Genomic DNA, 20,511 nt, shown 5'->3' with positions numbered 1-20,511 from the left:
CCCCCAGAAAAATCCCAAAAAAACCCCCCAAAAAATCCCAAATTCCCCCCCACCCCAAAATTCCCAAATTTTCCCCCCCCCAAAACCCCCCAAAAACCCCCCCAAGAAAACCCCAAAAAATTTCCCCCCAAATTTTTCCCCCTGAAACCCAAAGAAACCCCCCCCAAAAACCCCCCAAAAAAAAACCCCAAAAAAAAATTCCCCCAAAAAAACCCCAAAAAAAATCCCAAAAAACCCAAAAAAACCCCAAAAAAACCCCAAAAAATTTCCCAAAATTTTTCCCCCCCCCCCCCAAATTTTTCCCCCAAATTCCCGCCAAAATCCCCAAAAATTCCCGCCAAAATTCCCATTTTTCCCTCACCTGATCCGGAGCTGTTTCACCCCAAATTCGGCCGCGGCTTCTTTGGGATTTTCGAGGGGGCGGGGCCGCATTTTTGGGGCGGCGATGACGTCACCGCCGCCACCCCTTCATTCCCCCCTTTATGACGTCATCAACGCGCCAAAAACATTCATTAAAACTTTTTCACCCTTTAATTAAAACCTTTAAAAACGAGGTCGATCCTAAAAATAATTTAAAAAACCCCAAAACCGGTCCAAACCGGCTGGGGGGGTGATGACGTCATCGGGTAACCACAAAACCGGCTGGGGTGCGTGATGACGTCATCGGGTAACCTTAAAAAACCCGGCTGGGGTGCGTGATGACGTCATCGAGGCGTCAATTTGAGGTCCAAAACCCCAAATTTGGAGGGGGGGGCGGGAGGGGAGGGGGAAGGGGGGAATGGCGGAAGTGACGTCATGGAGGGCGGGGCTTGGGGTGGGAGCGGAAGTTCCGGGTTCGAACCCGGAAATTTGGGATTTAAACCCCGAAATTTGGGATTTGGAACCCCAAAATCAACCCGGGAACCCCAAAATTTGGGAATGGGATCGGAAATTCGGGGATGGGACCCCAAAAATTTGGAATTTATCCCCAAAATTTGGGATCAGAACCCCAAAATTTGGGATTTTAACCCCGGAATTCAGGGATGGGACCCCAAAATTTGGGGATTTAACCCCAAAATTTGGGAATTGAACCCCGAAATTTGGGATCAGGACCCGAAATTCAGGGATTGGACCCCAAAAATTGGAATTTATCCCCAAAATCGGAGATTGGGAGCCAAAAATTTGGGAATTGAGCCCGAAAATTTGGGAATTCCGCCCCAAAATTGCACCTGGACCCCAAAAATCCCAAAATTTGGACCCCAAATCAGCCCAGGAATCCCAAAATTCCGGAATTTGACCCCAAAATTTGGGAATTTCACCCCAAAATCCCCCCTGACCCCCCCCCCCCGGTGACGTCATCGATGCCCATATTTGGCAATTTGGCCCCAAATTCCCCCCCCCACCCCGATGACGTCATCAACCTCCCATCAACCCCCAAACTACCCCAGCTCATTTGCATACAGCTCATTTGCATAACCCGCCTCCCGTTGCGTTCCCACTTGTGCGTCCCTCATTAGCATAAACCTCATTTGCATATCGGCGACATCAAGGACTCGAGGCTCGGCAGTCCAGCTCATTTGCATGTTCATTTGCATGTTCATTTACATATCTGGGCTTGGCACAATTAATCCGTTAATTATGGCACTCATTTGCATACGGGCGTTCATTTGCATACAGCGATGTGGTGGCGCGGCGGTGCTCATTTGCATACGGTGCTCGGTGCTCATTTGCATGCCCCGCCTCATTTGCAGGTTCATTTGCATATCGCCATTAAGTTTAGATGTGCATTTGTGCGGCTGTGTCAGTGCTCATTTGCATAATGCTCGTTTATGTACAGCTCATTTACATAATAAATAACCCGCGGTTACAGTTCTCATCTCCGCCTCATTTGCATAACATTTGCATGTCAACCTGGCCACAATAACATTTGCATATCGCCTCATTTACATCTATTTACACACCCCTCATTTGCATATCACCCTCATTTTGTATTGCCACACCCCCTCATTTGCATAAAGTGCTGTTGAGGTCTTGTTCTCTTGTCTCATTTACATATTGCTCTTTTAAATAGCTCTCATTTGCATACGCCTCATTTGCATACAGCTCATTTACATGCACACTCCTCTCACACTGGGGGGGGGATTGACCCCAAATTGGGGGAATTTGACCCCAAAATTTTGGGAATTTTTCCCAAAAATTTGGGAATTTTCCCAAAAATTTGGGAATTTTTTAATTCCAAAATCTGGGAATTTTTTTTGTCCTGAATTTTGGAGATTTTACTCAAAATTTTGGGATTTTTGGGGGTGAAATTTTGGGGGAATTTTCTCCCAAATTTTGAAGAAATTTGACCGAAATCTGAGAATTATTTTTAACAAATTTTAAATTTTTTTCCTGAATTTTAAAAGATTTTTTTGGGATTTTTCTCCTCAAATTTAGAGATATTTTCTACCAATTTTTTAATTTTTTCCCCCCAGTTTTTGGGATTTTTCCCTCAAAATTTTGCGGATTTTTTCTCTTAATTTTGGGATTTTTCCCACCAAATTTTGGGATTTTTAAATCTCCATTTTGGGATTTTTTTCCTCACAATTTTGGGATTTTTCCCTCAAATTTTGAGATTTTTCTCCTCAATTTTTTGGGTTTTCTTCCTGAATTCTGGGATATTTTTTTCCCATTAAATTTTCAGATTTTTTCCTCAAATTTCCAGATTTTTTTTCTTTTTTCTCTCCATTTTCTGAATTTTTTCCCCCAAATTTTGATTTTTTTTTCCCCAATTTTTCATCTTTTCCCTGCCAAATTTAAGGATTTTTCCCCCAAATTTTAGGACTTTTTTTTCTTTCATTTTAGGAATTTTTTTCCTCCCCTCCCCAAATTTTTGGGATTTTTTCCCTAAAATTTTTTGGGATTTTTTCCCTCAAAAGATTTGAGATTTTTTTTTCCCCAAAATTTTTGGGATTTTTTCCCTCAAAAATTTTGAGATTTTTTTCCCTAAAACTTTTTGGGATTTTTTTCCCCCCAAAATTTTTTGGGATTTTTTTTTTCCCTCCCAAATTTTTGGGATTTTTTCCCTCAAAAATTTTGAGATTTTTTTTTCCCTAAAATTTTTTGAGATTTTTTTCCCTAAAATTTTTTGGGATTTTTTTCCCTCAAAAATTTTGAGATTTTTTTTTTCCCTAAAATTTTTTGAGATTTTTTTCCCCTAAAATTTTTTGGGATGTTTTTCCCTCAAAAATTTTGAGACTTTTTTTTCCCTAAAATTTTTTGGGATTTTTTCCCTAAAAATTTTGAGATTTTTTCCCCAAAAATTTTTTTCCCCTCCCAAATTTTTGGGATTTTTTTCCTTCAAAAATTTCGAGATTTTTTTTAAATTTTTTGGGATTTTTTTTTTTCCCCAAAAAAATTTTTTTGGAATTTTTTAAATTTTTTTTCCCTAAATTTTTTGGAATTTTCTTGATTTTTTTTTTCCCGCCAATTTTGGGGTGGGGGCGGGGTCGGGGCCATGCAGGGTCAGGGGTGGGGGAGGGGCCCCCCCGGGGGGGGTTATTGCAGGGGGGGGCCTGGGAGGGGTCAAAGGTCACTCGGGGTCACTCGGGGGTCACTCAGGGGTCACTCAGGGGTCAAAGGTCACTCAGGGTCACTCGGCCACCTGGACTCCACCACAATTCTCTTTGCTCTCCGAGGTGATGGCCAAGTACTCCGACCTGAGGGGGGAATAATAGAAATTAAAATAAAAATAAAATTAAAAATTAAAAAAAAATTATAAATATATATAAAAATATCTATATTTTGGGTTCTGGACCCTATATAATATATATTTTATGTATATATATATTTATATTTTAATATAACTATATATATATTAATATATATATATATAAATATAAAATAAAAATAAAAAAATTATAAATACATATAAAAATATCTACATATTTTGGGTACTGGAGCCAATATAATATATATTTTATATATATATATTTTTTTTTTGCTCTCCGAGGTGATGGCCAAGTACTCCGACCTGAGAGGGGGAATAATAGAAATTAAAATCAAAATAAAATTAAAAAATAAAAAATAAATATTATAAAAAAATATTATAAATAAAAATAAATATTAAAATTAAATATTATAATAATAAAAATAAATATTATAAAAATAAATATTAGAAATATTATCTGACCTGAGGAGGGGGAATAATATAAATTAAAATAAAAATAAAATAAAAAATAAAAATAAATATTTTAAATATATATAAAAATATTTATGTATTTTGGCTTCTGGACCCAATATAATATATGTTTAATATATATATATATATATATATTTTAATATAATATAAATATATATATTTTTTAATACATATATGTAAATAAAAAATAAAAATAAATATTTTAAATATATATAAAAATATTTATGTATTTTGGCTTCTGGACCCAATATAATATATGTTTAATATATATATTTTTCTTAATATAATATAAATATATAAATATATATATTTTAATATATATATATATAAATAAAAAATAAAAAATTAGATATTATAAATATATATAAAACTATATATATTTTGGGTTCTGGACCCAATATAATATATGTTATATATATATATTTTTTTTTTTAAATATAGTATAAATATATATATATATTTTTTAATATATATATATATAAATAAAAATTAAAAGTAAAATAAAAAATAAAAAAATTATAAATACATATAAAAATATCTACATATTTTGGGTACTGGAGCCAATATAATATATATTTTATATATATATATTCTCTTTGCTCTCCGAGGTGATGGCCAAGTACTCCGACGTGAGGGCGGGAATAATAGAAATTTAAATAAAAATAAAATTAAAAAATAAAATTAAATATTATAAATATAGATATTTTGGGTTCTGGAGCCAATATAATATATATTTTATATATATATATATATATTTTTTAATATAATATAAATAGATACATATTTTAATATATATATATAAATAAAAAAATAAAAAATAAAATAAAAAATAAGTATTATGAATATATATAAAAATATCTATAAATATCTATATATTTTGGGTTCTGGACCCAATATAATATATATTTAATATGAATATTTTTTTTACATAATATAAGTATACATATATATATATATATATATATATATAATATATATTCATATATTAATATATATATGCAAATATATATATATTAATATATATATAAATAAAAAATTAAAAATAAAATAAAAAATAAAAAATAAATATTATAAATATATTTAAAAATATATATATTTTGGGTTCTGGACCCAAATATATATATATATATTTTTTTAATATCATATATATATATACATATATGTATATGGTTTTTTTTATATATATATATGTTTTTATATATATATTTATATATAAATATATATAAAAAATAAAAAATAAAGTAAAAAATAAAAAATAGATAATAAAGTAAAAAATTTTTTAAAAAATCCACCCCAAAATGTCCCAAAATTAAAAAAAAAATCCAGAACTAAATTAAAAAAAAAAATCCCACAAATTCCACTCAGAAAAAATCCTGAAAGTAAAGAAAAAAAAAATCCACCCAAAAATCCCCAAAGTTCCCCCCAAAACCACGCCCACTTAGGCCACACCCACTCTAAACCACGCCCCCATTCTTTAAGCCACGCCCCCTCCTGCCATTTTGAACCCCCATTTTCCTCCTAATTTTCTCATTTTTGCCCAATTTTTTTTTCATTCCAACCCCTCCAAAATTAAACCACGCCCGCTTAGGCCACACCCACTCTAAACCACGCCCCCATTCCTTAAGCCACGCCCCCTCCGCCATTTTGAAACCAAATTTTCTCATTTTTTTAACTCATTTTTGCCCATTTTTTTTTCATTTCTCCCCCAAATTCCAACCCCTCCTAAATTAAACCACACCCACTCTAAACCACGCCCCCATTCTTTAAGCCACGCCCCATCCGCCATTTTGAAACCTCCCTTTCCCTCCTAATTTTCTCATTTTTGCCCATTTCTTTTTTTCATTCCAACCCCTCCAAAATTAAACCACCCCCAGTTGGGCCACACCCCCTCTAGGCCACGCCCCCACTCTTTAAGCCACGCCCCCACTGCCATTTTGAAACCCTAATTTTCTCATTTTTTTGCCTCATTTTTGCCCATTTCTTTTTTCATTCCAACCCCTCCAAAATTAAACCACGCCCGCTTAGGCCACACCCACTCGAAACCACGCCCCCATTCCTTAAGCCACGCCCCCTCCGCCATTTTACACCTCCATTTTCCTCCTCATTTTCTCATTATTGCCCAATTTTTTTTTCATTCCAACCCCTCCAAAATTAAACCACGCCCTCTCTGAACCACACCCACTCTAAACCACGCCCCCAATCTTTAAGCCACGCCCCATCCGCCATTTTGAAACCTCCCTTTCCCTCCTAATTTCCTCATTTTTCGCCCTTTTTTCACCCAGTTTTTTGCATTTTTTTCCCCTCCCAAAGCCCCCCCCCCCCCTTTAGGCCCCACCCCCTTCAGGCCCCGCCCACTCACGCGCTGTCGGGGGGCGGGGACGCGGCCGCCACCTTGCGGTAGCAGTAAAGCATCTCGGCGGCGAGCCAGAGCGTCAGCACCACGATGAGCACGTACATCAGGATCTCGGACACGATGGACGCCAGGTCCCTCCGAGCTTTGGAGGGGTAAAAAAATCCCAAAATCATCAGAAATGTCCCCAAAAATATCCCTGAAAAAATTCCCGAAAAAATTCCCAAAAAAAACCCCAAAAAAATCCGGAAAAATTTCGCGATTTTGGGGCCAAATTTGTGCGTCTGGGGTTAAGCCACGCCCTTTTTTTGCCTAAGCCACGCCCATTTTTTGCCTTATATGGGCATGGGGTTTTCCCAGTTCCTCCCAGTTTGATCCCGGGTTGATTTCAGTGTTCCCAGTCCCTCCCAGTTGAATCCCAGTTTGATCCCAGTGCTCCCAGTTTGATCCCAGTTTGATCCCGGTTCCCTCCCAGTGCTCCCAGTCCTCCCAGTTTGATCCCAACCCTCTCCCAGCCCTCCCAGTTTGATCCCAGTGCCTCCCAGTTTCTCCCAGTTTGATATCAGTGCCTTCCCAGTCCCTCCCAGTTTGATCCCGGTTCTCCCAGTTTGGTCCCAGTCCCCTCCCAGTTTGATCCCAGTCTGTCCCAGTGCCTCCAAGTAACTCCCAGTATGATCCCAGTGTGATCCCAGTCCCTCCCAGTTTGATCCCAATGTCCTCCCAGTGCTCCCAGTTCCTCCCAGTTTGATATCAGTGCCCTCCCAGTGCTCCCAGTTTGATCCCCATGCTCCCAGTCCCTCCCAGTTTGATCCCAGTGCCCTCCCAGTTTGATCCCAGTGCTCCCAGTTTGATCCCAGTTTGATCCCGGTCCCCTCCCAGTGCTCCCAGTTTGATCCCTGTCTGTCCCAGTCCCTCCCAGTTCGATCCCAGTGCTCCCAGTTTGATCCCAGTTTGATCCCGGTTCCCTCCCAGTGCTCCCAGTTTGATCCCAGTGTCCTCCCAGTCCCTCCCAGTTTGATCCCAGTCCATCCCAGTTTGATCCCAGTCCCTCCCAGTTTGATATCAGTCCCCTCCCAGTGCTCCCAGTCCCTCCCAGTTTGATCCCAGTCCCCTCCCAGTTTGATCCCAGTCCCTCCCAGTGCTCCCAGTGCCTCCCAGTGCTCCCAGTCCCTCCCAGTTTGATCCCAGTGCTCCCAGTTTGATCCCAGTGTGATCCCAATGCTCCCAGTTTGATTGCAATGTCCTCCCAGTGCTCCCAGTTCCTCCCAGTTTGATATCAGCACCCTCCCAGTGCTCCCAGTTTGATCCCCATGCTCCCAGTCCCTCCCAGTCCCTCCCAACCAACTCCCAGTATATCCCAGTATATCCCAGTGCCCTCCCAGCACCTTTCTCCACCACGGCCAGCTTCAGGGTCTGGTTCCTGGCCAGGCTGGAGGTGTAACCCAGTCCCTCCCAGTTTGTCCCAGTTTGTCCCAGTCCATCCCAATCCCATCCCAGTACCTCCCAGTTCCTTCCAGTCGATCCCAGTCCCTCTCAATCCATCCCAGTCCCTCCCAGTCCCATCCCAGTCCCTCCCAATGAACTCCCAGTGTCTCACTGTCTCCGCCTGGTGGCGGCTTTGGGAACTGCAGCGTCCTCCCACTAATTCCCAGTTCATCCCAGTTTATCCCAGTACCATCCCACTCCCTCCCAGTCCCATCCCACTCCCTCCCAGTTCATCCCAGTCCATCCCAATCCCCTCCCAGTTCATCCCAGTCCATCCCAGTTCCCCTTTACTCCTCTCCAACTCCATTCCACTCCCTCCCAGTCTCTTCCAACCAACTCCCAGTCCCTCCCAGTCCCTTCCAACCAACTCCCAGTTTATCCCAGTATATCCCAGTGCCCTCCCAGCACCTTTCTCCACCACGGCCAGCTTCAGGGTCTGGTTCCTGGCCAGGCTGTAGGTGTCACCCAATCCCTCCCAGTCCCTCCCAGTTTGTCCCACTTTGTCCCAGTCCCTCCCAGTCCATCCCAATTCCCCTCCCAGTTCATCCGAGTTTATCCCAGTCCATCCCAGTTCCCCTTTACTCCCCTCCAACTCCATTCCACTCCCTCCCAGTCCATCCCAGTCCATCCCAATCCCCTCCCAGTTTATCCCAGTCCCCTCCCAGTCCCTCCCAATGAACTCCCAGTGTCTCACTGCCTCCGCCTGGTGGCGGCTTTGGGAACTGCAGCCTCCTCCCACTAATTCCCAGTTCATCCCAGTTTATCCCAGTACCTCCCAGTCCATCCCAATCCCATCCCAGTCCATCCCAGTCCCTCCCAGTTTGTCCCAGTCCCTCCCAGTCCTTCCCAATGAACTCCCAGTGTCTCACTGTCTCCGCCTGGTGGCGGCTTTGGGAACTGCAGCCTCCTCCCACTAATTCCCAGTTCATCCCAGTTCCCCTTTACTACCCTCCAGCTCCATTCCAGTCCCTCCCAGTTTGTCCCAGTCCCTCCCAGTCCATCCCAGTCCCTCCCAGTTCCCTCCCAGTGTCTCACTGTCTCCGCCTGGTGGCAGCTTTGGGAATTGCAGCATCCTCCCACTAATTCCCAGTTCATCCCAGTCCCTTCCCACCAACTCCCAGTTTATCCCAGTCCATCCCAATCCCCTCCCAGTTTATCCCAGTCCATCCCAGTCCATCCCAGTTCCCCTTTACTCCCCTCCAACTCCATTCCACTCCCTCCCAATCCCTTCCAACCAACTCCCAGTTCATCCCAGTTTGTCCTAGTCCCTCCCAACCAACTCCCAGTTTATCCCAGTATATCCCAGTGCCCTCCCAGCACCTTTCTCCACCACGGCCAGCTTCAGGGTCTGGTTCCTGGCCAGGCTGGAGGTGTAACCCAGTCCCTCCCAGTTTGTCCCAGTCCCTCCCAGTCCCTCCCAGTCCATCCCAATCCCATCCCAGTCCCTCCCAATGAACTCCCAGTGTCTCACTGCCTCCGCCTGGTGGCAGCTTTGGGAACTGCAGCCTCCTCCCACTAATTCCCAGTTCATCCCAGTCCATCCCAGTCCATCCCAATCCCCTCCCAGTTTATCCCAGTTTATCCCAGTCCATCCCAGTCCATCCCAGTTCCCCTTTACTCCTCTCCAACTCCATTCCACTCCCTCCCAGTCCCTTCCAACCAACTCCCAGTCCCTCCCAGTCCCTCCCAACCAACTCCCAGTTTATCCCAGTATATCCCAGTGCCCTCCCAGCACCTTTCTCCACCACGGCCAGCTTCAGGGTCTGGTTCCTGGCCAGGCTGGAGGTGTAACCCAGTCCCTCCCAGTTTGTCCCAGTCCATCCCAATCCCATCCCAGTCCCTCCCAGTTTGTCCCAGTCCCTCCCAGTCCATCCCAGTCCCTCCCAGTTCCCTCCCAATGAACTCCCAGTGTCTCACTGTCTCCGCCTGGTGGCAGCTTTGGGAACTGCAGCATCCTCCCACTAATTCCCAGTTTATCCCAGTCCATCCCAATCCCCTCCCAGTTTATCCCAGTATATCCCAGTGCCCTCCCAGCACCTTTCTCCACCACGGCCAGCTTCAGGGTCTGGTTCCTGGCCAGGCTGTAGGTGTAACCCAGTCCCTCCCAGTTTGTCCCAGTCCCATCCCAGTCCCTCCCAATGAACTCCCAGTGTCTCACTGTCTCCGCCTGGTGGCGGCTTTGGGAACTGCAGCGTCCTCCCACTAATTCCCAGTTCATCCCAGTTCGTCCCAGTTTGTCCCAGTACCTCCCAGTCCCATCCCACTCCCTCCCAGTTCATCCCAGTCCATCCCAGTCCATCCCAATCCCCTCCCAGTTTATCCCAGTCCATCCCAGTTCCCCTTTACTCCTCTCCAACTCCATTCCACTCCCTCCCAGTCCCTTCCAACCAACTCCCAGTTTATCCCAGTATATCCCAGTGCCCTCCCAGCACCTTTCTCCACCACGGCCAGCTTCAGGGTCTGGTTCCTGGCCAGGCTGTAGGTGTAACCCAGTCCCTCCCAGTTTGTCCCAGTCGCTCCCAGTCCATCCCAATCCCATCCCAGTCCCTCCCAGTTTGTCCCAGTCCCTCCCAGTCCATCCCAGTCCCATCCCAGTTTGTCCCAGTCCCTCTCAATCCATCCCAGTCCCATCCCAGTACCTCCCAGTGAACTCCCAGTGTCTCACTGTCTCCGCCTGGTGGCAGCTTTGGGAACTGCAGCCTCCTCCCACTAATTCCCAGTCCATCCCAGTTTGTCCCAGTACCTCCCAGTCCCATCCCACTCCCTCCCAGTTCATCCCAGTCCATCCCAATCCCCTCCCAGTTTATCCCAGTCCATCCCAGTTCCCCTTTACTCCCCTCCAACTCCATTCCACTCCCTCCCAATCCCTTCCAACCAACTCCCAGTCCCTCCCAGTCTTTCCCAGTCCCTCCCAGTCCCTTCCAACCAACTCCCAGTTTATCCCAGTATATCCCAGTGCCCTCCCAGCACCTTTCTCCACCACGGCCAGCTTCAGGGTCTGGTTCCTGGCCAGGCTGTAGGTGTAGCCCTCGAAGGTCAGGTTGCGCTTCAGCCGGCACACGTACTGCCCGGCGTGCGCGCGCTTCACCTCCATCAGCCACACCGACAGGTCCTGCAGGTCCCGCGTGCCCCGCGAGCCGTTCCACGAGATCACCCCGAAAAACGGCCCCGGGGCCACCCACTCGCCCTCCTCGGGGCTGTAGTGCAGGATCTAAACCAGTAAAAACCAGTAAAAACCAGTAAGGGTTAATGGTAAGGCAATATAAATTGTGTTGGCTCAGTGGCGCCCTCTGGTGGTTGAGTTTGGTATTGCAGTTGTGTCCAATTGTGGTGCAGGTCATTCCCAGTTCAGCCCCATGATTCCCAGTATGGCCCAGGGGCTCTCCAGGCTCTCCCCAGTAGCTCCCAGTTCATCCCAGTATATCCCAAGTGTTTTCCCAGTAGGTCCCAGTGCCTCCCAGTTCACCCCAATCCCCTCCCACACCGACAGGTCCTGCAGGTCCCGCGTGCCCCGCGAGCCGTTCCACGAGATCACCCCAAAAAACGGCCCCGGGGCCACCCACTCGCCCTCCTCGGGGCTGTAGTGCAGGATCTAAACCAGTAAAAACCAGTAAGAACCAGTTAGAACCAGTAAAAACCAGTACAGGTTGGTGGGACGGGATTGGAGATTGAGTTAACTCAGTGGCGCCCTCTGGTGGTTGAGTTTGGTATTGCAGTTGTGTCCAATTGTGGTGCAGGTCATTCCCAGTAGCTCCCAGTTCAGCCCCATGATTCCCAGTATGGCCCAGGGGCTCTCCAGGCTCTCCCCAGTAGCTCCCAGTTCATCCCAGTATATCCCAAGTGTCTCCCAGTTCACCCCAATCCCCTCCCACACCGACAGGTCCCGCGTGCCCTGTGAGCCGTTCCACGAGATCACCCCAAAAAACGGCCCCGGGGCTGTAGTGCAGGATCTAAACCAGTAAAAACCAGTAAAAACCAGTTAGAACCAGTAAGAACCAGTACAGGTTGGTGGGACGGGATTGGAAATTGAGTTAACTCAGTGGCGCCCTCTGGTGGTTGAGTTTGGTATTGCAGTTGTGCCCAATTGTGGTGCAGGTCATCCCCATGATTCCCAGTATGGCCCAGGGGCTCTCCAGGCTCTCCCCAGTAGCTCCCAGTTCATCCCAGTATATCTCAAGTGTTTCCCCAGTAGGTTCCAGTGCCTCCCAGTTCACCCCAATCCCCTCCCACACCGACAGGTCCTGCAGGTCCCCGTGAGCCGTTCCACGAGATCACCCCAAAAAACGGCCCCGGGGCTGTAGTGCAGGATCTAAACCAGTAAAAACCAGTAAAAACCAGTAAGAACCAGTACAGGTTGGTGGGACGGGATTGGAAATTGAGTTAACTCAGTGGCGCCCTCTGGTGGTTGAGTTTGGTATTGCAATTGTGGTGCAGGTCATTCCCAGTAGCTCCCAGTTCAACCCAGTTCAGCCCCATGATTCCCAGTATGGCCCAGGGGCTCTCCAGGCTCTCCCCAGTAGCTCCCAGTTCATCCCAGTATATCCCAAGTGTCTCCCAGTTCACCCCAATCCCCTCCCACACCAACAGGTCCCGCGTGCCCCGCGAGCCGTTCCACGAGATCACCCCAAAAAACGGCCCCGGGGCTGTAGTGCAGGATCTAAACCAGTAAAAACCAGTAAAAACCAGTAAGGGTTAATGGTAAGGGAATATAAATTGTGTGGGCTCAGTGGCGCCCTCTGGTGGTTGAGTTTGGTATTGTAGTTGTGGTCCAGGTCATTCCCAGTAGCTCCCAGTTCAACCCAGTTCAGCCCCATGATTCCCAGTATGGCCCAGGGGCTCTGTAGGCTCTCCCCAGTAACTCCCAGTTCATCCCAGTACATCCCAAGTGCCTCCCAGTTCATCCCAATCCCCTCCCACACCGACAGGTCCTGCAGGTCCCCACGAGCCGTTCCACGAGATCACCCCAAAAAACGGCCCCGGGGCTGTAGTGCAGGATCTAAACCAGTAAAAACCAGTTAGAACCAGTAAGAACCAGTACAGGTTGGCGGGAAGGGATTGGAAATTGAGTTAACTCAGTGGCGCCCTCTGGTGGTTGAGTTTGGTATTGCAGTTGTGCCCAATTGTGGTCCAGGTCATTCCCAGTTCAGCCCCATGATTCCCAGTATGGCCCAGGGGCTCTCCAGGCTCTCCCCAGTAGCTCCCAGTTCATCCCAGTATATCCCAAGTGCCTCCCAGTTCACCCCAATCCCCTCCCACACCCACAGGTCCTGCAGGTCCCCGCGAGCCGTTCCACAAGATCACCCCAAAAAACGGCCCCGGGGCTGTAGTGCAGGATCTAAACCAGTAAAAACCAGTAAGGGTTAATGGGTAAGGGAATATAATATTGTGTTGGCTCAGTGGGCCCTCTGGTGTTGAGTTTGGTATTGCAGTTGTGTCCAATTGTGGTCCAGGTCATTCCCAGCAGCTCCCAGTTCAACCCAGTTCAGCCCCAAATGATTCCCGTATGGCCAGGGGATCTCCAGGGTCCTCCCAGTAACTCCCAGTTCATCCCAGTTCCCTCCCAGTCCCTCTCAATGAACTCCCAACTCCCCCTGGTGGCCGATTTGGGAACTGCAGCGTCCTCCCAGTAACTCCCAGTCCATCCCAGTTCATCCCAATCCCCTCCCAGTCCCTCCCAGTTTGTCCCAATCCCTTCCCAGTCCCTCCAATCGCCTCCCAGTCCTTCTCAATGAACTCTTAGCTCCCCTGGTGGCCGTTTTGGGAACTGCACGTCCTCCCAGTAACTCCCATTTATCCAGTATATCCATTTGTCCCAATCCCCTCCCAGTCCCTCCCAGTTTGTCCAATCCCTCCAGTCCTCTCAATAACTCCCAGCTTCCCCTGGTGGCCATGTTTGAGAACTGCAAGTCCTCCCAGTAACTCCCAGTCCCTCCCAGTTTGTCCCAATCCCCTCCCAGTTCATCCCAGTCCCCTCCCAGTCCTTCTCAATGAACTCTTAGCTCCCCCTGGTGGCCGTTTTGAGAACTGCGACATCCTCCCAGTAACTCCCAGTTCATCCCAGTTTGTCCCAATCCCCTCCCAGTAACTCCCAGTCCCTCCCAGTCCATCCCAGTCCCTGTCAATGAACTCCCAGCATCTCCACAGCTCCCCCTGGTGGCCGCTTTGAGAACTGCAACGTCCTCCCAGTCCATCCCAGTCCCTCCCAGTTTGTCCCAATCCCCTCCCAGTAACTCCCAGTCCATCCCAGTCCCTCCCAGTTTATCCCAACCCATTCCCAGTTGCTCCCAGTCCATCCCAGTCCTGTCCATGAACTCCCAGCATCTCCACAGCTCCCTGGTGGCCGCTTTGAGAACTGCAACGTCCTCCCAGTCAAATCCCAGTTCATCCCAACCCATTCCCAGTTGCTCCCAGTCCTCCCAGTCCCTCTCAATGAACTCCCAGCTCCCCCTGGTGGCCGTTTTGAGAACTGCGACATCCTCCCAGTAACTCCCAGTCCATCCCAGTCCCTCCCAGTCCCTCCCAGTTTGTCCCAATCACCTCCCAGTCCTTCTCAATGAACTCTTAGCTCCCCCTGGTGGCCGTTTTGGGAACTGCAACGTCCTCCCAGTAACTCCCAGTCCATCCCAGTCCATCCCAGTCCCTCCCAGTTTATCCCAACCCATTCCCAGTTGCTCCCAGTTGCTCCCAGTGACCTTCTCGAACTGGGGGGCCCCCTCGGGCCGGAAGAACCACTCGCTCTCGGCCTCGGCCGGGGTCTCGCTGCGCCGCTTGCAGGCGATGCAGAGCAGCCGGAAGGGCGCCCCCAGCACGGCCTCGGTGCCCGACGCCACCTCCACGCAGCCCCCCAGGGCCCCCGAAACTGCGGGAGAGAATTCCAGAATTTTCCCGAAATTCCCAAAAAAAATTCGGTGAAATTCCGATGAAATTTGGTGAAAAAAACCCGAAAAATCCACCCCAAAATGGACCCGCAATCCCAAAAATGGACCCACAAAATCCCAAAAATGGGGAGGGGGAGAAAATTGGGAGGGGTCAGGAGAGAATTCCAGGATTTTCCCGAAATTCCCAAAAAAATTCGGTGAAATTCCGATGAAATTTGACTGAAATTTGGTGAAAAAAACCCGAAAAATCCACCCCAAAATGGACCCACAATCCCAAAAATGGGGAGGGGGAGAAAATGGGGGGGGTCAGGAGAGAATTCCAGGATTTTCCCGAAATTCCCAAAAAAAATTCGGTGAAATTCCGATGAAATTTGGTGAAAAAAAACCCGAAAAATCCACCCCAAAATGGACCCGCAAAATCCCAAAATGGACCCAAATCCCATAAATGGACCCACAAAATCCCAAAAATGGGGAGGGGGAGAAAATGAATGGGGGGGGTCAGGAGAGAATTCCAGAATTTTCCCGAAATTCCCAAAAAAATTTGGGTGAAATTCAACCGAAATTTGGTGAAAAAAAACCTGAAAAATCCACCCCAAAATGGACCCAAAATCCCAAAAATAGACCCACAAAATCCCAAAAATGGGGAGGGGAGAAAATGGGGGGATCGGAGAGAATTCCAGGATTTTCATGAAATTCCCAAAAAAAATTTGGGTGAAATTCGACCGAAATTTGGTGAAAAAAACCCGAAAAATCCACCCCAAAATGGACCCGCAATCCCAAAAATGGACCCGCAAAATGGACCCACAAAATCCCAAAAATGGGGAGGGGGAGAAGGAGAGAATTCCAGGATTTTCCCGAAATTCCCAAAAAAAATTTGGGTGAAATTCGACCGAAATTTGGTGAAAAAACCCGAAAAATCCACCCCAAAATGGACCCAAAATCCAGATGCAAAAATTCCAAAAATGGGGAGGGGGAGAAAATGAATGGGGGGGGTCAGGAGAGAATTCCAGGATTTTCCCGAAATTCCCAAAAAAATTCGGTGAAATTCCGATGAAATTTGGTGAAAAAAACCCGAAAAATCCACCCCAAAATGGACCCGCAAAATCCCAAAAATGGACCCACAAAATCCCAAAAATGGGGAGGGGGTGAAATGGGGGGGTCAGGAGAGAATTCCAGGATTTTCATGAAATTCCCAAAAAAATTCGGTGAAATTTGGTTGAAATTTGACCGAAATTTGGTGAAAAAACCCGAAAAATCCACCCCAAAATGGACCCAAAATCCAGATGCAAAATCCCAAAAATGGGGAGGGGGAGAAAATGGGGGGGGGTCAGGAGAGAATTCCAGGATTTTCATGAAATTCCCAAAAAAATTTGGTGAAATTTGGTTGAAATTTGACCGAAATTTGGTGAAAAAAACCCGAAAAATCCACCCCAAAATGGACCCGCAATCCCAAAAATGGACCCACAAAATCCCAAAAATGGGGAGGGGGAGAAAATGGGGGGGGTCAGGAGAGAATTCCAGAATTTTCCCGAAATTCCCAAAAAAAATTTGGGTGAAATTCGACCGAAATTTGGTGAAAAAAACCCGAAAAATCCACCCCAAAATGGACCCGCAATCCCAAAAATGGACCCACAAAATCCCAAAAATGGGGAGGGGGAGAAAATGGGGAGGGGTCAGGAGAGAATTCCAGGATTTTCCCGAAATTCCCAAAAAAATTCGGTGAAATTTGGTTGAAATTTGACCGAAATTTGGTGAAAAAACCCGAAAAATCCACCCCAAAATGGACCCGCAATCCCAAAAATGGACCCGCAAAATGGACCCACAAAATCCCAAAAATGGGGAGGGGGAGAAAATGGGGGTGGGTCAGGAGAGAATTCCAGGATTTTCCCGAAATTCCCAAAAAATTTGGGTGAAATTTGATCAAAATTTGGTGAAAAAAACCGAAAAAATCCACCCCAAAATGGACCCGCAATCCCAAAAATGGACCCGCAAAATCCCAAAAATGGGAAGGGGGAGAAAATGGGGGGGGGGTCAGGAGAGAATTCCAGGATTTTCATGAAATTCCCAAAAAAATTTGGTGAAATTTGGTTGAAATTTGACCGAAATTTGGTGAAAAAAACCCGAAAAATCCACCCCAAAATGGACCCAAAATCCCAAAAATGGACCCACAAAATCCCAAAAATGGGGAGGGGGAGAAAATGGGGGGGGGTCAGGAGAGAATTCCAGGATTTTCCCGAAATTCCCAAAAAAAATTTGGGTGAAATTAAAACCGAAATTGGTGAAAAAATTCAAAAAATCCACCCAAAAATGGTTTAAAATTGACCCAAAATGGACCCAAAATCCAGATTCAAAATCCCAAAAATGGGGTGGGGGAGGGTCAGGAAGGAATTCCCAAATATTCCCAAAAAATTCCCAAAAAAAATCCCAAAAAATTCGACCAAAATCCCAAAAAAATCCCAAAAAATTCGACCAAAAATCCACCCAAAAATGGTTAAAAATGACCCAAAATCCAGATCCAAAATCTCAAAAATGGGGTGGGGGAGGGTCAGGAAGGAATTCCCAAATATTCCCAAAAAATTTAAAAAAAAATCCCAAAAAATTCGACCAAAATCCCAAAAAAATCCCAAAAAATTCCACCAAAAATCCACCCAAAAATGGTTAAAAATGACCCAAAATAGACCCAAAATCCAGATCCAAAATCCCAAAAATGGGGTGGGGGAGGGTCAGGAAGGAATTCCCAAATATTCCCAAAAAATTTAATTAAAAAATCCCAAAAAATTCGACCAAAATCCCAAAAAAATCCCAAAAAATTCGACCAAAAATGGTTAAAAATGACCCAAAATCCACTCCCAAAATTTAAGGGAGTGGGAGAAAAGGAGGTCAGGAAAGAATTCCCAAATTTTCCTAAAATATTCCCCAAAAATTCCAAAAAAAACCCCAAAATATTCCATTGAAATTTGACCAAAATTTAAACAAAAATCATCAAAATTTGCCCCAAAAGCACCAAAATTCAGCCCAAAAACCCAAAATTTCACCCCCATGATGCCAAAAATGGGGAGAGGAACAAGGAACCCCAAAATTCCCAAAAAAACCCCAAAATTTCCTTAAAATTTGCCCCAAAATTCACAGAAATTTTGCCCGAAATTCACCAAAACGGACTCCAATAAAATCCAGCCCAAAATGGTCCCAAAATTTGGGATTGGGGGGATCAAGGATTTTGGAATTCCCAAAAAAAATCCCAAAAATTCCCCCCAAAATTGGCCAAAAATTCATCAAAATTCAGCCCAAAAAACCCCAAAATTGGCCAAAAATTCATCAAAATTCAGCCCAAAAATCCCAAATTTGCCCCAAAATTGTCCCAAATTTGGCTCATTTGAATATTTTGGGGTCCCAGGTGACTTTTGGTGACTTTGGGGACAATTTTGGGGTCATTTAGTGAAATTTTGAGGACATTTTGGGACATTTTAGGACATTTTTGGGGACACTTTGGGATATTTGGGGGGTCCCAGGTGACATTTTGAGGGCGTTTTTGCGACATTTTTGGGGTCCTAGGTGACATTTTTGGGGTCCAAAGTGACATTTGGGGACACTTTGGGGTCCCAGGTGACATTTTGGGGACATTTGGTGACATTTTGGGGATATTTGGTGACATTTTTGGGGACATTTTGGGGTCCCCGGTGACATTCGGGGGGGGGGTCCCGAACTCACCCTCAAGGAGCCCGAGGAGCAGCGGCAGCAACATGGCGGCCCTTCGGCAATTTCCGGACACCTTCGGCTCTTTCCGACCCTCTTCGTTCTCCATTCGGCTCTTTCCGACCCTCGCCGCTCTCCCTTCGTTTACTTCCGGCCCGCTTCGCTTACTTCCGGCCTAGTTCGGTTCTTTCCGGCCCGGTTCGGTTCTTTCCGTGCAGCTCCGTCCTCACTTCGTTTATCCCGCTCCTTTTTCGGCTCTTTCCGGATAACTTCGCCTCTTTCCGGCCCGGTTCTGATTTCTCCGGCCTAGTTGGGCCCAGTTGGGCCCAGTTTGGGCCCAGTTCAGCGGCTCCGCTCCCCCTCAGCCCCCTGCCCGGCCCATGGGCTCCTCCCCCTGCCGCAGGAGGAGGATGAGGAGGAGGAGGATGAGGAGGAAGAGCCCGGGACGGGTCGGAGGAGCCGCTTCAAGGCATGGCCGGACCCTCAGGCGGGTCCGGTTCGGCTCCGGCTTTTTCCGTTCCCCGACCTTCGGCTCTTTCCGCCTCTCGCTTCGCCGCCGCTCGGCTCCGCTTCGGCTCTTTCCGGTTCTTTTCGGCTCCGCTCGGTCCCGGCGCACTGCGGCGCCCGAAGGGGGGGGCGGGACCGAGGGATTGACGTCATGAAAGTGGGCGTGGCTTCAGGCGCCGCCCCCTAGATGTCGCCAAAAGCGTCGCGATGTCCCCAAGGCCACCCCGAGGTGTCCCCGAGGTTGTCCCAGTGTCCCCAAGGCCATCCCGGTGTCCCTCACATTGTCCCAATGTCCCCAACTCTGTCCCTGTGTCCATCCCGGTGTCCCCAAATTGTCCCCAAGCCCCCAAAGTGTCCCCAAGGGTGTCCCCCAGGTTGTCCCCCAAGTCCTCAAAGCGTCCCCAAAGCCACTCCTGGGTTGTCCCCATGTCCCCAACTCCATCCCAGTGTCCCCAAGGGTGTCCCCAGACATGTCCCAGTGTCCCCAAAGTGTCCCCAAGTGCCCAGAAATGTCCCCAAGCCCCTCCCAGTGTCCCCAGGGATGTCCCCATGTCCCCAATGGTGTCCCCAAATCCATCCCAGGTTGTCCCTCTGTCCCTCCCAGTGTCCCCAGGAATGTCCCCGTGTCCCCAGGTCCCTCCCAGTGTCCCCAAACTTGTCCCCATGTCCCCATGGGTGTCCCCAATTCCCTCCCAGTGTCCCCAAGGGTGTCCCCAGGTCCCTCCCAGTGTCCCCAGGGGTGTCCCCATGTCCTTTCTGGTGTCCCCAAATCCATCCTCAGGCTGTCCCTGTGTCCCTCCTGGTGTCCCCAACCATGTCCCAGTGTCCCCAAAGTGTCCCCAAAATGTCCCCAAAGTGTCCCCAAGGGTGTCCCCAAGTCCCCAAAGTGGCCCCAAAGCCACCCCTGGGTTGTCCCCATGTCCCCAGTTCTGTCCCAGTGTCCCCAGGGGTGTCCCCGAGGCCCTCCCAGTGTCCCCAAGGATGTCCCCAAGTCCCTCCCAGTGTCCCCAAGGGTGTCCCCATGTCCCTCCCAGTGTCCCCAAGTCCCTCCTGGTGTCCCCAAGTCCCTCCCGGTGTCCCCAGTATTGTCCCCATGTCCCTCCCGATGTCCCCAAATCCATCCTCAGGTTGTCCCTGTGTCCCTCCTGGTGTCCCCAGCCATGTCCCAGTGTCCCCTGTGATGTCCCCAACTCCATCCCAGTGTCCCCAATGGTGTCCCCAGGTTCCTCCCAGTGTCCCCAAGGGTGTCCCAATGTCCTTTCTGGTGTCCCCAAATCCATCCCCAGGTTGTCCCTGTGTCCCTCCTGGTGTCCCCATGTCCATTCCAGCGTCCCCAGCCATGTCCCAGTGTCCCCAAAATGTCCCCAAGGGTGTCCCCAAGGGTGTCCCCAAGTCCCCAAAGTGGCCCCAAAGCCACCCCTGGGTTGTCCCCATGTCCC

At 47.6% G+C, this 20,511-nt stretch overlaps 1 protein-coding gene across 1 annotated transcript; it reads right to left on the bottom strand.

The window, feature by feature from the left end:
- Positions 1-3,435: 3,435 nt before the first annotated feature.
- SCN1B (sodium voltage-gated channel beta subunit 1) lies at positions 3,436-19,201 on the bottom strand. The gene is made up of 5 exons (XM_064701557.1): positions 18,581-19,201; positions 14,687-14,853; positions 10,965-11,205; positions 6,519-6,654; positions 3,436-3,677 (listed from the first exon to the last, which is right to left on the bottom strand). Exons 1-5 carry the CDS (start codon positions 18,672-18,674, stop codon positions 3,611-3,613), a joined length of 705 nt encoding a protein of 234 aa, XP_064557627.1. The 5' UTR covers positions 18,675-19,201; the 3' UTR covers positions 3,436-3,610.
- Positions 19,202-20,511: the final 1,310 nt, after the last annotated feature.

Source organism: Zonotrichia leucophrys, unplaced genomic scaffold, assembly GCF_028769735.1.
Source record: "Zonotrichia leucophrys gambelii isolate GWCS_2022_RI unplaced genomic scaffold, RI_Zleu_2.0 Scaffold_824_21653, whole genome shotgun sequence".
NCBI lineage: Eukaryota > Metazoa > Chordata > Aves > Passeriformes > Passerellidae > Zonotrichia > Zonotrichia leucophrys.
Note: the sequence above shows the minus strand (reverse complement) of the source record. Positions and strands in the feature narration are given on the sequence as shown.